Source organism: Balaenoptera acutorostrata, chromosome 3, assembly GCF_949987535.1.
Source record: "Balaenoptera acutorostrata chromosome 3, mBalAcu1.1, whole genome shotgun sequence".
Taxonomy (NCBI): domain Eukaryota; kingdom Metazoa; phylum Chordata; class Mammalia; order Artiodactyla; family Balaenopteridae; genus Balaenoptera; species Balaenoptera acutorostrata.
Window position 1 is genome coordinate 106,399,960 of NC_080066.1, and position 16,505 is coordinate 106,416,464.

The 16,505-nt window shown below is 42.5% G+C and overlaps 1 protein-coding gene and 1 long non-coding RNA gene across 2 annotated transcripts; one reads left to right on the forward strand and one right to left on the reverse strand.

Annotated features, from left to right (window-relative positions):
- Window positions 1-882: 882 nt before the first annotated feature.
- LOC130707705 (uncharacterized) lies at window positions 883-3,950 on the reverse strand. The gene is made up of 2 exons (XR_009007723.1): window positions 3,813-3,950; window positions 883-1,139 (listed from the first exon to the last, which is right to left on the reverse strand). It is a non-coding gene; the product is annotated as an uncharacterized LOC130707705 (long non-coding RNA).
- Window positions 3,951-4,423: 473 nt separating this feature from the next.
- NGDN (neuroguidin) lies at window positions 4,424-12,356 on the forward strand. Its single transcript, XM_007180580.3, has 11 exons — window positions 4,424-4,469; window positions 4,823-4,882; window positions 5,507-5,578; window positions 9,371-9,508; window positions 9,760-9,844; window positions 9,929-9,981; window positions 10,230-10,353; window positions 10,441-10,609; window positions 11,389-11,545; window positions 11,687-11,744; window positions 12,185-12,356. The coding sequence occupies exons 1-11, from the start codon at window positions 4,458-4,460 to the stop codon at window positions 12,202-12,204; spliced, it is 948 nt and encodes a 315-aa protein (XP_007180642.1). The 5' UTR covers window positions 4,424-4,457; the 3' UTR covers window positions 12,205-12,356.
- Window positions 12,357-16,505: the final 4,149 nt, after the last annotated feature.

Consider the following 16,505-nt stretch of genomic DNA (forward strand, 5'->3'; position numbering starts at 1 on the left):
GAAGTCCACAATGATTTATAATGTACTTACACATACTTTGCTTCAGTAGATTCTCAAAACTGAGTAGCAAAATTATATTTTTCCCATTTCCAAATGTGGAAATTCAAGTTTTTAAAGGCCTAGCTGGCTCTGATTAAACATTCAGTAATACCACAATATATATAAATAACAAAAATGTTGACGGAATGGATGAGATCCTCTGATGATTCTAACGTGCATTTAGAAAAAAATGTTTTTTTCTTTCTTTATTTTTTGGCTGTGTTGGGTCTTCATTGCTGTGCGCGGGCTTTCTCTAGTTGTGGTGAGCGGGGGCTACTCTTTGTTGCAGTGCACGGGCTTCTCATTGCGGTGGCTTCTCCTGTTGCGGAGTGTGGGCTCTAGGTGTGCAGCCTTCAGTAGCTGCGGCACGTGGGCTCAGTAGTTGTGGCTCACGGGCTCTAGAGTGCAGGCTCAGTAGTTGTTGCGCACAGGCTCTGTTGCTCCGCGGCATGTGGGATCTTCCTGAATCAGAGCTCGAACCCGTGTCCCCTGCATTGGCAGGCGGATTCTTAACCACTGTGCCACCAGGGAATTCCCTCTAATGTGCATTTTTTTAAAAATTAATTAATTAATTAATTTTCATTTTTGGCTGTGTTGGGTCTTCATTTCTGTGCGAGGGCTGTCTCTAGTTGCGGCAAGCGGGGGCCACTCTTCATCGCGGTGCGCAGGCCTCTCACTATCGCGGCCTCTCTTGTTGCGGAGCACAGCCTCCAGACGCGCAGGCTCAGTAGTTGTGGCTCACGGGCCTAGTTGCTCCGCGGCATGTGGGATCCTCCCAGACCAGGGCTCGAACCCGTGTCCCCAGCATTGGCAGGCAGATTCCCAACCACTGTGCCACCAGGGAAGCCCTAATGTGCATTTTTTAATTGAAGTATAATTGATTTACAATGTCATGTTAGTTTCAGGCATACAGCACAGTGATTCAGATATCTATCTATCTATCTATATTCTTTTTCAAATTCTTTTCCCTTATAGGTTAATACAAAATATTGAGTATAATTCCTTGTGCTATACAGTAAGTCCTTGTTGTTATCTATTTTATATATAGTAGTATCAGTGGCTCTTCTACGAAAGTACTTTTTGATTCAGCAGGGCTGCTCCTGAAACACAAACAAAACTTTGTTGAAACTATGCAAGTACAGAAATAACACCCAAGATCTCCTACCCAATCACATTAACTATTTTCAATTCTCAGCTTCTTTCCAAGGTGTGTGTGTGTTTCTATTATATATATACATACAAAAATACATATATGGTATACATATAGGGCTGCTGTGGGTACATACAATATGTACATAATCTTATGTTCTAGCCATTAGAATTCCATATTTCTGCAATCTTAGATTTTATCATTTTTATGATGGCAGATGTTCCACTACTATCTATAAAATGGAGAAAATAATATTGCCCATCTTATGGGTTTACTATGAGAATTAAACAAGTTAAAACAGAGACACTCAAACTTGACCATGTTGCAGAATACACGGAAGGCTTATTAAAATAAAGCATCTTAGGCCTTGGCCTCAGAAATTCTGATTCAGTAGGACAGGGTGGGGTGCCTGAATCTGCATTTCAGATGCTACTAGATCAAGGACCACACTTTGAAAAACCACTGAATTTATACATGTAAAGTGTTCAGAATAATGCCTCGCATATAGTAAGCACTCAATAAATGGAGCTATTTGCTATTTCTGTGATAATATATGAAAATTTACTTGTTTGATATTTAGATTGCTTATAGTTTTATAACACCTTTATTCAGACAATTCATATACCATAAAATTCACCTTTTTACAGTGTACAATTCAGTCATTTTTAGTATATTCAGAGTTGTGTAACCATCACCACTACCTAATTTTAGAACATTTTCATCACCTCAAAAAGAAACCCCCTTCCATTAACAATCACTCTCTAACCCCTTGTTTGCAGTTTTTTGAACTTATAAATAATGTCTCTGTAAACATATATATATATGGCTTCTTTTCTTTTTTTGAAAGATTTTGTCAGGATAAATTCTAAGAAATAGATTTCTGAGTCAATGATTATGAGTATTTTTGCGTATAGCGTGATGGTTAATTTTATGTGTAAACCTGACTGAGTCATGAAGTGCCCAGATAGTTGGTTAAATGTTATTTCTGTCCATGATTTCAAACTATATTACAAAACTATAGTTATCAAAACAATATCATATTGGCATAAAAACAAACACATAGATGAATGGGACAGAATAGAGAGCCTAGAAATAAACCCACACGTGTATGGTCAATTAATTTACTACAGAGGAGCTAAGAATATGCAATTGGGAAAGAACAGTCTCTTCAATAAATGGTGTTGCAAAAACTGAACAGCTACATGCAAAAGAATGAAACTAGACCCTTATCTTACACTATACACAAAATTAACTCAAAATGGATTAAAGACTTGAATGGAAGACCTGAAACTTTAAAACTCCTAGAAGAAAACATAGGCAGTAAGCTCCTTAACAGCAGTCTTGACAATGATTGTTTTTGGATCTGACAGCAAAAGCAAAGGCAACAAAACAAAAATAAACAAGTGGGACTACATCATGCTAAAAAGCTTCTGCACAGCAAAGGAAACCATCAACAAAATGAAACGGCAACCTATGGAATGGGAGAAAATATATGCAAATCATATATCTGATAAGTGGTTGATATCCAAAATATATAAAGAACTCATACAACTTAAATAGCAAAAGAATTACCTGATTAAAAAATGGGCAGAGGGGGCTTCCCTGGTGGCGCAGTGGTTGGGAGTCCGCCTGCCAATGCAGGGCACACGGGTTCGAGCCCTGGTCCGGGAAGATCCCACATGCCGCGGAGCAACTAAGCCCGTGCGCCACAACTACTGAGCCTGCGCGTCTGGAGCCTGTGCTCCGCAACAAGAGAGGCCGCGGTAGTGAGAGGCCCGCGCACCGCGATGAAGAGTGGTCCCCGCTCGCCGCAACTGGAGAAAGCCCTCGCACAGAAACGACGACCCAACACAGCCGAAAATAAATAAATAAATAAATTAATAAAAAAAAAAAAAAAAAAAAAAAAAAATGGGCAGAGGATCTGAATAGGTCACAAATTTATGTTGAAATGGAGATTTTTCATAATACAAATCCTGATAAACGGTATAAAAACTATTGGTTAATTGACTGAGTAGGCTGTCAAGGCACACTGAGCTTCCATGCTGGGCCTGAAACAGCAAATAAATGCTTGAGGCAGAGGCATGAGGACTGGATACCTGGGCCCTGCCTTTTTCTTCCTGAATCCAGCAAAAGATTTAGAAACCAGGATTTTCCCACCCTGGTTGCCGAGATATGGGAGTTATTCCTTGTTTAATTCCAGAAGACCACTCCAAGTCAGGAAATCTGATTTCTAGTCCTAGCTCTGCTCGACAGCTGCAGGTAAAATTCAAGACCATCATTTCCCCTTGCAGTGCTTACTTCCCAAGGCAGACGATGGGAACAATTAATACCCATCCAACTGACTTCATCAGCCTGTGAGAAGCATGAGTGAGCTGACATATTTGCAAGTATTGGGGAAAGATGAGACAGAGCATAATGAAATACTATATATGCACAGGCTGGGTTTAAACCAAGTTCTGCAGGGACATGTGTGACCAGGGGCAAGTCACGTAAATCTGAACTGGCTTCATTTGTTAAACGTCCCTCCCTTCATGTCGCCGAACTAGTAGGAAGTGTTGGGGCTGCAGCTGGGGGCGTCTCTTCGCAGCGCCCCCAGGTGCGTACGAGGCGCGTGTGTCCTTACCGTCCGTGTCTAAACTGGCTCTGGGCTTCTCTGGCCCAACTCTCCTATTTATAGATGAAAAATGCTCAGAGATCGAATGACTTCTCCACGATCACACAAGGGCCTTGGGGTCTGTGAGTAATCTAGCGCGGCCCACGTTGGAACAGCAGCCAGCAATGGCGGCTTCGTAACGTGGCCACCTTCTCAGAGAGAGGCCGAAGCCCGTCACCTAGCGGCGGGTTCAGGCAATGCAAGAGAAGCCTCTTGAAAAAGACTCCGGGTACTGCGGCGTCCAGGAGTCAATATGTTCTCAGGTCGCTCAGTTAACTCCTTTTTTCCATTGGGTCTTTCTAACTGTCAATCAATCAGTTGCCGAGTTTTTACTGGCTTAGCTCCAATCATTCTACTCAATTTACTAATCACATGCTTCTTTCCAATAGCATCTTTACGTCGTTAAAGCTCCTCCTAAGTCTGACGAATTTAGCCAGTTCTTCTATTCCATTGGCTGGACCCGGCCCCTCCTCTCGTATATCCTGTTCGGGGCGGAAGTGAGAGAGCCCTTATTCCTATTGGCTTAGGTTTGCAAGCGGCGGCGGCCTCTCAAGTCTATCAAGACAACGTCAGCTCTCAGGAAGTACAGTTCCGGAAGGGGCGGGCTTTGTGAAGATGGCGGCGCCGGTGAGTGTAGTGTGTTTGCTTCCTCGGCTTGGTATTGTGGACGTTTCCTTTCTCCTCAGTGCCTCGAGGCAAATTATTGGGGCGAGGGAAGGGTGGTGATGGAAATAACTCCAGGGAGGCGCCCTCCTTGCCACAGCGGGGCAAAAGCAGTAGTAGGGAGACGGGGCTGGAGTTACCGCTCTTTTCCAGTGACCTGAGAGGCCGGCCGGCTCTGAGGCGAGGCTGTATGTGCACCGGAGTGGGAAGGCAGGAAGTCCGGGGTGTTTGAAGGAGAGAGGGGGCTTTTCCACCTCACACGTTCCGTCTTATAATCCTGAGGAAAGCATGTTTTTTGTTTACTCTCTCTTCCATAGGAGGTGCTGGAGTCAGACCTGCCAAATGCCGTGGCGCTTTTGAAAAACCTCCAGGAGCAGGTGAGTAATGGCACCCCTTTGGAATAGATGAGTCACGAATCGGCTTTGACTTTGTTTGCCGCACCTCTAAACTTTGGTGATTTGGGGGCACATATTTGAATCACCAGATACAGTAAGAGCAAAATGATATAATGAAAACCTTTTCAGGCTACAATAACGAGTAATTGATTTCTGCCTCCAAAGGAATACAGAAAACTCCAGAAAGAAAGCATCTGAATCAATTTTGTTTATTCTTACAGCTAAGGAAACCGATGCCAAAAAAGGTGACACGATGTGCCCTTCGGGTGCCTAGCTCATATACGTTTATATAGTTCTGTGCGTTGCAAATCCAACTGGTACAAAGCTACGATGCCCCCATCACCACTGTCTCAGTCCCCATCCCCTCCCGCTGGTTTTGTAAGATGGTCTCTTTAGCTTTAAGAAGAGGTGGAAAGGTTTTTCTGTCTTTTAAAGAAGTATCAGAAACCATCTCTCCTATACTTTCCCAGAACTGAAAAGATAGTGGTGTACTTTAGGCAGTGTTTCAGATAATTTTTAGGTGGTATTGTTTAGCTTTTGCACTTCACAGCTCACAGAGATAACTTGATGTATTCTAATCAGTGGTTTTATTTGGATTAATTTCAGGTGATGGCTGTCACTGCACAGGTGCAAGCTCTGACCAAAAAAGTTCAAGCTAAAGCCTATCCTACAGAGAAGGTAGGACATAAATGAAGAGTAAGCACCCCTTGACTTGATGTTCTCAACAGTTCTTTCCATCGTAGACTTAGTGAGTGTCTTGTAGGTCCTTAGTGCTGGAGCTTTGAAGATGAATAAGATCCAGTTTCTGTGCTGAAGTCTAGTAGAGAAGGCAGGTGAAAGCAATAGGTATAAGCAGTAGCAGTCATGATGAGCGGCTGTGCAAGCTGAGGAGCAAGATTAAATAAATATCACGGAGCAAAGGGAATTAGGGGAGGCATCTCAGAGAGGTAACAGGATTGTGAGGAATAAATAGGAGTCAGAGGGATAGAAAGAAACAGCATGTGCAAAGGCACAAAGACCTACAAGTATGGTGATATTCTGGGAAAGGAGGTAAGTCATGTAGTGTGCTTGGGTGTACATTTTGTGTGTGTGTTGGGGGCAGAAAAGTAGTCACTCTGTGTGAAGAGCCATGTAGGCCAACTGTATTTCATTTAATATAAAATGCTGTTAATTGGGGACATATCACTGACTTTATATACTGAGCATACAATGTTGCTTGTTAATCTATGACATAATGCTAAGATACCATTGATTTAAAGATGTATCGTGACTTCAGAGATGTTAAAATATAAAAATGATGCGTATCTTAAAATTAAATATGGTAGTTTTCAAATTAAGGTTTTATAGAACCTTCTCAGGGACCATTGAGTGTGGGGCAGTATAGAAGGAGGTCTCTGGGGACTTCCCTGGCGGTCCAGTGGTTAAGACTTTGCCTTCCAATGCAGGGGGTGTGGGTTCGATCCCTGGTCAGGGAGCTAAGGTCCCACATGCCTCGCGGCCAAAAAACCAAAACATAAAACAGATGTTTATTGTAACAAATTCAATAAAGACTTTAAAAATGGATCACTTCCAAAAAATTATTTAAAGAAGAAAAAAAGAAGGAGGTCTCTGGATCCCTCATACCTACTTGAGCTGGAAAACTTGGGTGTTACCTGTTTTATGTATTGAGCTTTCGTCCTAAGATATCATTTAAGCAAAACGTTCTGTAGGTCAACAGAAATACGAAAATCATTATAGTAGGTTAATAAAAATCATTGAAGGATTTTTAAGCATGAGATTCACAGCGGATTTGTGTTTTAAAAAGATAGCTAGGGCTTCCCTGGTGGCGTAGTGGTTGAGAGTCTGCCTGCTAGTGCAGGGGACACAGGTTCGAGCCCTGGTCCGGGAGGATCCCACGTGCCGCAGAGCAACTGGGCCCGTGAGCCACAACTACTGAGCCTGCGCGTCTGGAGCCTGTGCTCCGCAGCAAGAGAGGCCGCGATAGCGAGAGGCCCGTGCACCGCGATGAAGAGTGGCCCCCACTTGCCACAACTGGAGAAAGCCCTCGCACAGAAACGAAGACCCAACACAGCCAAAAATAAATAAATTAAAAAAAAAAAAAGATAACGGATTTTTTAAAAAAATTTTTAATTTATTTTTGGCCACGTTGGGTTTTCATTGTTGCGTGCGGGCTTTCTCTAGTTGGGGCAACCGGGGGCTACTCTTCATTGCGGTGCACAGGCTTCTCACTGCGGTGGCTTCTCTTGTTGCAGAGCACAGGCTCTAGAGCATGTGCGCTTCGGTAGTTGTGGCATGCAGGCTCAGTAGTTGTGGCGCACAGGCTTAGTTGCTCTGCGGCATGTGGGATCTTCCTGGACCAGGGATCGAACCCATGTCCCCCCTGCATTGGCAGGCAGATTCTTAACCACTGTGCCACCAGGGAAGTCCCCGAATTTTTAATGTATCTTCTTTTTGCCTTTTCTTTCTCATCATTCATTTTCATTCTTTTCTTATTTCTCATTTTTTAATCTTTGCTTTTTATTTTGGCTTTCTTTCATACGCTTGTAACCCATTAGAACTTGACAATGCCCAAGCATGTCAGAAGAGCCTATTTCTCAAATTCTTGGCTGTCTTTATTCTGGTATCATGCTTTGATCCATTTTAATGCCTCTTTGAGATGGGCTGCTCACGTGTGTTTTAGATCACTGTATATTTATTCACTGAACAGATATTTATTAACCTTCAGGATCAAAGACTTCTAGTAGGTGCTTTTTAGGCTACAAAGTGCTTTCATATCTTATTTGAGCCTCATAATTACTTTTGGGGGTGGGAAGGAAATACTGTACATATTATAGATGAGGAGACAGAGGTCATAATTTACCCAATATTTGACTACTAAATGCCTCATTCAAAACTTGAGCTCAATTTGTCTGTCTTTAAATCCTTTGCTCATCCTTCTGTAGCATGCTAGTGTTGATCTCAAGAGCTTAGCATGTTGGTTTACAGATACCTAGGGCTTGGGTGTTGGAGTCAGGCTGACTTTGAATCCCAGCTGTACTCCTCTTACTATGTAATCCTAGGCAGAGTATTTAATCTGTCTGAAATAGGTCTTCCGATGGCTGTGGACTTTTTCATTTTCGTTTTATGCAGTCACAGTGACTTTTTTTTTTTTAATAACTATAGCTTAAGTCTGCTTACACACGTTACTTTTTTTATTTAAAAGAATACACTTATAATTTATGATTTTCTGCCTGTAAGTATACTACACTTTAAAAAAATTTTTTTTAAATTTATTTTTATTTATTTTTTGGCTGTGTTGGGTCTTTGTTGCTTCGCGCGGGCTTTCTCTAGTTGCAGTGAGCGGGGTCTACTCTTCGTTGCGGTGCGAGGGCTTTTCATTGCGGTGGCTTCTCTTGTTGCACAGCACATGCTCTAGGCATGCAGGCTTCAGTAGTTGTGGCTCGTGGGCTCTAGAGCGCAGGCTCAGTAGTTGTGGTACACGGGCTTAGTTGCTCCGCAGCATGTGGGATTTTCCCAGACCAGGGCTCGAACCCATGTCCACTGCATTGGCAGGCGGATTCTTAACCACTGCACCACCAAGGAAGCCCCTAATACACTTTTAATTTTAGAAAGTTTAGAAGATACATAAAATCACAAAGAAGAGAATTAAAAATCAGTGTAATCACCATTCTGAGATAATCACTGGGGTACATTTTTTATTTTGTTGATTGTAAAAGTAATATATGCTTGATGGAAAACCACTTTTTCAGTACAAGCACTCCATTTCTTGCTTTTCCTCATCTTGATCCTCAGGGGTAGCAGTTGTTAATTATGTTATTTTCAGAAATTTTTCTATACATATAAAATGTGTGTATCATACTTCTCACCTCCCCCCCTTAATTGGAACCACATTACTCACACTTCCTATACAGTGTAGAAAGTGTGTTGACATAGATAAGTCCATGTCAGTATGTACAGGTCATTGTTTTTACCTATATTACATAATTCCATTGTATGGGGATAAAATCAGTGATTGTTTTGGTTAAATTAATTTAAAATTCATTACTGTATGGAGACATTTTTGATTGTCACAACTTGGGGGATGGCATCAATGGTTGGAGGCCAGGGATGCTGTTGAACATCCTTCAGTGCCCAGACAGCGCTCCACAGCAAAGAATTATCTGTCCCCCAGATGTCAATAGCTCTGAGTTTGAGAAACCTTGCTATAGTCATTTTGGGGGATACTTTATTGATTTTCCTGTTCTTATTGTCATACAGTAATTCTCTGAGCTGTGCTTCTGTTGTGTTAGCATAATTTTCTCTGTGGCCATTTTAGGTACAGCCACTTCCTTGAGACTACTCTAGATACCTTATATGAACTGCATGGAAAAAACTTGAACTTGGAAAAAATTATCCTGTTCTCCCTAGACTCTTCTCCTTATTCTGTGGTTAAAACTGAATTTGCATCTCTTACTGTTTGATTCAACTCAGGGTCTCAGCCTTTTGGAAGTGAAAGATCAGCTGTTGCTAATGTACCTTATGGATCTGAGCCATCTCATTCTGGACAAAGCCTCAGGAGGGTCTCTTCAGGGACATCCTGCAGTTTTGAGACTGGTGGAGATTCGCACGGTATGAGGCATTTGTCATCTTAGAGTTCTGCGTTTCTATATCCTGAACTCCAGGACTGTGACACAATAGCTCTCATTTAAGTGGGTGTTCTCATGTTTAAGGGAGGAAACCAAATGAAAAAAAGCATTTTTGTCTTCATTTGCTCTACTTTGTGCATATTTTAGGTGCTTTATCTGGCAACTTAACATAGGGACTTTTGGTGTATGCTTAATTTTGAGGAGGACATGTAATCCTATTTAACCACATTATAGGTTTTGGAAAAGCTTCGTCCTTTGGACCAAAAACTGAAGTATCAAATTGACAAACTGGTGAAGACAGCAGTGACAGGCAGCCTCAGTAAGTGGGGGAAGCTGTAAGGTTATGTGTGGGCCGTTCACAAAGTTCCAGATCTTGTAAAATCTCTTGGGTCTTTTATTTTAGGTGAGAGTGACCCACTCCGTTTTAAGCCTCATCCCAGCAATATGATGAGCAAGGTAAGAGGTTGCATTATCCTGATTTTCCTCAGGAATCTAAGCCTGAATGAGCCTTGTAATGCTCCTGGATCTCCTGGGATTCTCTTATTACCGTTGATTCCCAGCTTGTGCCTTAGATTGAATGTGAGATTCCCCTTTCTCCCTCTTGTTTGTATTCCCACCTTCCCAGAGTACTTCAGCTTTGGATTTTCTTAGCGCTTCTTTGACTAACGCTTCCTAAGTTTGTGGACATTATGTTCCTTTTGTAGTTGAGCTCTGGGGATGAGGAGGAAGATGAAGCAGAGGAAGGCCAGTCTGGGGCTTCAGGGATGAAATCTGGAAAAGGGACAGCTAAGAAATATGTTCCACCACGCTTGGTTCCAGTGCATTATGGTAGGAACTGTGGCTGCTGCTTCCTCAGCATGAATTGTGTTTCTCTTCTTTGTTCTGGGATAACCCTTGCTGATTTTTATCACATAGATGAAACAGAAGCTGAGCGGGAGAAGAAGCGCCTAGAACGAGCCAAGAGACGGGCATTGAGCAGCTCTGTCATTCGTGAACTAAAGGAGCAGTACTCAGATGCTCCAGAGGAAATCCGTGATGCTCGGCATCCTCATGTTACTCGACAGAGCCAGGAGGATCAACACAGGTCCGAGTCCTTGCAGTTAGAAATTGTTTGCTATGCTGTAGAGACCTGTCCTTTTGCTTTGAATGACGATGATCAAGTCTTAATTCCAAGAGAACCCACATTATCTAGAAAGTGGAGTGCAAAATTTGGTGTGACGGTTTCTAAGAGTTAGGGGTTTGAAGTACAGAATAGGAACTAGCGGGGGGAATGTCTTTTTTTTCCCCCCAACTGTTCAGGCTGAGCAAGTGCTACATGGAGAAGAATATATGCAGTTCCACCTAGTAGGATTTTAAAGTTCTGTATTTCACTCTCACTGCTCTTTATTTTCTGCAGAAGGCAAGAAAGTCACGTTTTTATAATGGCATGGAGAGTGCTAGATAAGTTCAGGGAAGAAAAGTAGAAAAGCAGTTATAAGTTGAACACAGACGCATCAACTTTGCCCAGGTGTTCATCTCTACAGTTGGTAGATTTGAGTGAGAAGGTTCGTGTAGAGGATCCTGTTTATGGAGCTGGAATATGAAGAATTTTCTGATATAGTTTAAGTATTCCTGTGGATGGGCTGTGAGTTCATCTCTGGGGAGGAGGGAAGTTCTAGTGCAAAGAACATTTCACTGAGTATTGAGCATTGAGTGTTGAGCACACAGTATCACCTCACTAAATACTGTAGTGACTTGCTATGAAATTTCTTGAGAACTGTCTGAACGAGGGGTGAGTAAACACCTGGGCCCACGTTCTTGGCTGCAACTTTCTGCCTCTATGTACTGAGCATGCTGCAAGTGGTGTCTGTGTTTCTCTGGCAGGATTAACTATGAGGAGAGCATGATGGTGCGTTTAAGTGTCAGTAAGCGGGAGAAAGGACGGCGAAAACGAGCAAATGTCATGAGCTCACAAATTCATTCCCTCACGCACTTCAGTGACATCAGTGCTTTGACAGGAGGAGCCCCTCATCTTGATGAGGTGAGGTAGTGATACAGTGGTGGGAGGTGACCTTAATGCTGTCAGCTAAATGTATGTGGGCTTGTTGCCGTGAGGAACTTGGGAAGGGACACTAAACTTGGAAGCTCACTGCCATTCCTTCCCTTCGCCATGTGTCTCCAGGATCAGAATTCTACTAAGAAGCGGAAGAAGATAGCTAAGAAAGGTCAGAAGAAAAAAGGTTAGTGAATGGCTAGGACCTGGGTGAACAAGTGCAGGATGGGGTTTATGAATTGGGATGCCAACTCCGGATTTGCCATCCTGTAGGTCTTAACCAACCTTTACAGTATCTCTTCCATACTGGGTGTTAATCTCTTTAGAGGTGGGCATTTATTTTTTTCTTTCCCAAGATGAAAATCGGCATTTCTGGATTCTATTTCTGAAGGCCCCACAGCTCCTGTTCAGGTTTCCTTAAGTAAACTATAAAAGTGTCACTTGAAGGAACCATTATCCCATTTCAGTTTCCATCCTGCTTCTAGTCTTTTGTCCTGGGAGGATATAGAGAGTATTGCCGAGGGAACCCACTCCTATCGAGCCATTCTCTCTAGATGTCCTTTTTTTCTGTCCCTTTGGCTTTTCCCAACTGTCCTTTGCCTCATTCTTGGTTTCCCTTCCTTTCAGGTTTTCGGAGGCGGCGGTGATTATGGGTGTACATATTTAATTTATTTTTTGTCATCCTGGGATACGTCTAATTTCACTGTATGTAGGTTTTTTCCTCAGAATTCATTAATTATTTGCTCTGGACATGTGGAAAGATCTTTATTAATAAAATTGATTTTACTTACGAATTGAAGCCCCTTTTGCACATGTATTATGTGACTGGAATCACTGGGTATGGGGTGTTTTTGGTGAGAGGGTGAAGGAAAAGGGAAGGATGAGGTTTTGGGGGGAATAAGAAAGTTTGGCTTTCATGGTTTTCTTTGATAATACATTTTCACCAGAAACTAGAAATTGGTTATTTAATCAAAAAATATTGAGAGATTAGAGTAGTATAATCCACTCTTTCAGCCCCACGTTGCCCCAAGTTCCTGTATGATTTGTTATAATGATAATACAGATCATCTGAAATATATTGATTTTAAGGTTTATTAATATATCTTGCTGGCCACCAGGTGGCATTAGTGGCTCAGGAAACCTCCTTTGGTGCTTGACTATAATCAAAAGCTAGATAGAACCTTTTCTCATTACCAAGAGTTATTCTTGTCTCCACTTCTCTGAATGTTTTTCCTTTCTTTCTAAAATAGCATGGACGTAGGGCTGATCTTAGGTCAGTTATTAAGAGTTAGAGTTTATCTGGAGAGAACAGTAGAGTGAATGAGAGGAGTGTGAAGAATCAGTATAGTCTTGTGTTTTTCAGCCTCTTTGACCCTCTTTCAACAAAGTCTTCAGTTTACCACTGAGCAAACGCCAGCCCTTTTACAAAGAGCTTGTGAAAGAATGCCAACAAGCAGGCAGACAGAAAATTCTTGAAGACCAAGAGAATGAAAACCCCTCAGTCATATCAGCCCAAGTCAGGAGACTGGTGGGAGTTACATATCTGAGATCTTGTATTCTGTTCAGAGAATGACTTCTGTTAGCGAGAGATCCCTCTGGCCTTGTATAATTTAGAAGGTGGAAAGAGGGATGGGAAGAGAGTTGAGTCTAGAAGTAATTCATTGGAGTTAATGATGTGTCATGGAGAGGGATATAATTTGGATCATTACATCAGTAAAACCTAGTTGATTATAAGTCCTATGAATTTGGACTTACATTGGTCTGCCCAGTTGGGGTGGGGGTCTGTTTTCAGTCAGGTGTAGCTTGGTAGAAAGTAGTTAAGAGAGACAACGCAGTACTGTCTTCTGTTAACTCTGTGATCCTGGGCAAATCATGTGACATCTCTGGCCTTTAATTTTCCTCAGCTGAAAAATAAATGTATTAGACTGAATCCCTGAGATTTCCTCCAAACCAAAGAGCCTAGAGCTGTTTCTCACGGATGATACCAAGATGCGCTTACTTCTGGGGCCTCTGACTTAGTCCCTGGCAGATCTGAGTGACCCTGATGTGCCCAGAGCCCTCATACTTCCATCTCCTTGAATGAATCCAAGCAAAGAGCCTCAAGAACATATTTAGAGATTCTTTTTCCTTTCTGGCTGAACTAACTGGACAAGTGGTTAGGACTACTACATTCTCTTTTTAGGACTAGCTATTGCATTTGCATCTAATTTATTAAGGATTTTTGGATTGTGGGAACTGCCAAGGAAAAGGAGATGCTCTTTTTTTGAAAAAGATCTTAACTTTGTGTTACATACTGAGCTAAGTGCTTTATACTTAATTCTTGCAAAATATATGTTATCTCTATTTTACTAATGAGGAAACTGAGAAACTTAGGTTATTTATTTGCCCAAGGTTACACAACTAATGAGTTAGAGAACCAGTTCTTGGGGAACACAGAGGATGGAGGACTGCCAAGTGTCCTGGGGTTCATGAACGTCTTCAGGATTTTGTTTTTCCTTTTTTTTTCCCCTTTAAAAATACATTGGTAGGTAGTTTATGACCTGTAGCTCTCCCCTCCTTATTGCACCATTTCTATTCAAGCCCTTGCCTTCAAAGAAACCACAAGTTCCAGACACTGTTCTGGCCTTTTTGTATTGTAGGAGTGAACTGAACAGACTAAAATCCCTGCCTTTGTGGACCTTAAATTAATTGAATCCAGTCTTTAATCTTAGGAAATCTTGTTATCCCTGGCCTTCTAGATGACAGGCGATATTTGAAAGAGATTTCCAACAAAAAATTGAGTAATTTTGAGAATATTTGCACCAGAGTCATCAAACAATGTTTAGAGTCCATTGTTGACAAAGTTTTGTGTGGATTCTCAACCTGTAAAACAGGCATAAGCTAGGTTACTGTGGTTGAAGCGAGGATGAGGGGTCCTGGAACTTCGAGTTCTCATGGCCCACTTTCCCCAGGATTTCTGAGGAGCTCCTAGGAACCTTTAGAACTCCATAGAATGTAGTTTAAAAATCACTTTTACAGTAGTAGGGCAGGGCAACTGAGAATTAAGATTTCAGGGTTTCTTTATGGCTGTTGTTTGCTATTCTTTCTCTTATTCCTACTCAGATTTAGTTCTCTGGTTGTTCAGACCACATGAATGTCAGATTTCTTCAGTGCAGTGCTAACAGCAGATCACTTCCAGCGTTCACTAAGTAATGTATATCGTTAGTGCTCATGGGCACTTGTTCAGTTTTATCATGTGATGGTAAGGAGAGTCTTAGGATTTATTTTTACTTGTTTTAATTTATTTAGTCTGTTATTATTAAAAATGTGAAGGATCCTTCCTCCCTGGAGGTACAACAAATACCACTGATCACATTTCTCTCTCCCCTCCATCTGCAGAGCTTTTGCATTCTCTCTGTCATTCTTTCTACCCTATCCCCCCACCCCCCAGGTCTGTTTGACTGGTGGGGGAACCCTTCCCTTTCCTTCTCAGAGCTTGGTGGCTCCCTGGGGGTTTCTAATGATGGTTGGGAGTTTCACAGCAATGCTGGGAGGAAGCAGCTGAGTGAGGGGCGTCCATTGCCCCAGGGAGGGAGCTATACTCCAGCATCCCGTGGGGAAAGGAAATCACTTGGAAATAAAGAGAAAATCTTTTCTCCAGTACTGATAAGCCTTAGTATTGTCATCTGAGGGGGTGGGAAAAGGGTTTGATCAAGGCCTTTTTTGTCTCTGAAGCTTTGTTTTGTTATGATTTTATGAAGGACTGGGGAAATGTCTGTCAGGAGTTCACAGCAGTCTTCATGGATACCGTACTAGAAAAACATGTTTATGAGGGAAGGATGACTCAATTATGTCCATTTTCAGCACCATGGAGAGTTCAAGCTTTCTCATCTTGTTCCTTGCCTTGGGTTGGTGGAAGGTACAGAGCTAAACCAATCCATAGAGCTGCCTGGTGTAGACCTGCCCTTAATGCATAGCGCAGTTTATCTGTTCCATCTCCAGTTCTGATTGGTACGGATTGAGTGTGAGTCAGCAGCAGTCCTGAGTATCCCCATCCTCCTTGGGATCTATTAGGTGTGTAAACCTCAGATTCATGTTGAGACTTATCCAAGGATTTGGCTAATTTGACAGAGGCATATGAATGAAATACTGCCTTCTGCTCTATTGCTAACATCATTCATATTGTGATGCACGAGGTTTTTAACAGCACTTGAGAAAAAGTCTGTCTGTCCCCCACTCTTCTTTGCCTTCAGACCCTTGAGGAGACTGAAAGTTGCTTTTTCATTCCTTGGGCTTGGCCTCTTTTTCTGCCTCTGCATGGAGAAAGGCATCATTGATCTGGCTGTCTGCCCAGTCTTGCTTTTGTATTTCTTTGATCTCATTGTTCAGAGGGTCTCAGAGAAGCCCCAAGAGCCATGCCTTTGCATGTTTAAGCTATTGATGCTTTTGAAATAACAGAGCGTCACTGTGTAAGAAGTGTATTAAAGGTCTGTCTCGAACAAATTTGGGTCAATAGGTGGCAGCAGTCACCTAGTCCCGAGGCCCCGACACCCCCTGAGTACAGGCACATTTAATGGCCGTTATATTTAAGGTTGTGAGATAGGAGGTCACATTGAAATAAAAATGGGGAAAAAGCAATCCCTTTTGGTGGGATCCGGGAAATGCTGAACTGTGCTGGGTTACTTCTGTGGAGGTGTTGCATGTCAACTGCGAAGGGCACTGGCAGGAAAGAGCGGGGCCTCAGATTGGGCGAGGACTAGGTGGGTACCAGGGCTTCTGAGAGCTGGAGTGAGACTGTGTTAAATGAGGACCTGTGCTGAAAGGATAGAGTCTAGGGTTGGGGAAGTAGAGAGAGGGAGAGAGGGGGAGGAGGGAGGGGCAGGGCTGTGTGAAGGGACCATGGAAAGAGTGGGCTCTGATGGGAGGACTGCGGTTAGAGGGGGAGGGGTAGGCTGCTGCAATACCGAGC

Excerpts from the sequence above, each read along its gene's own strand:
- NGDN (XM_007180580.3), top strand. Across the intron at positions 9,982-10,229 it reads CCAGCAATATGATGAGCAAG|TTGAGCTCTGGGGATGAGGA; the intron begins GTAAGAGGTTGC and ends TTCCTTTTGTAG. Across the intron at positions 10,610-11,388 it reads AGCCAGGAGGATCAACACAG|GATTAACTATGAGGAGAGCA; the intron begins GTCCGAGTCCTT and ends TTTCTCTGGCAG.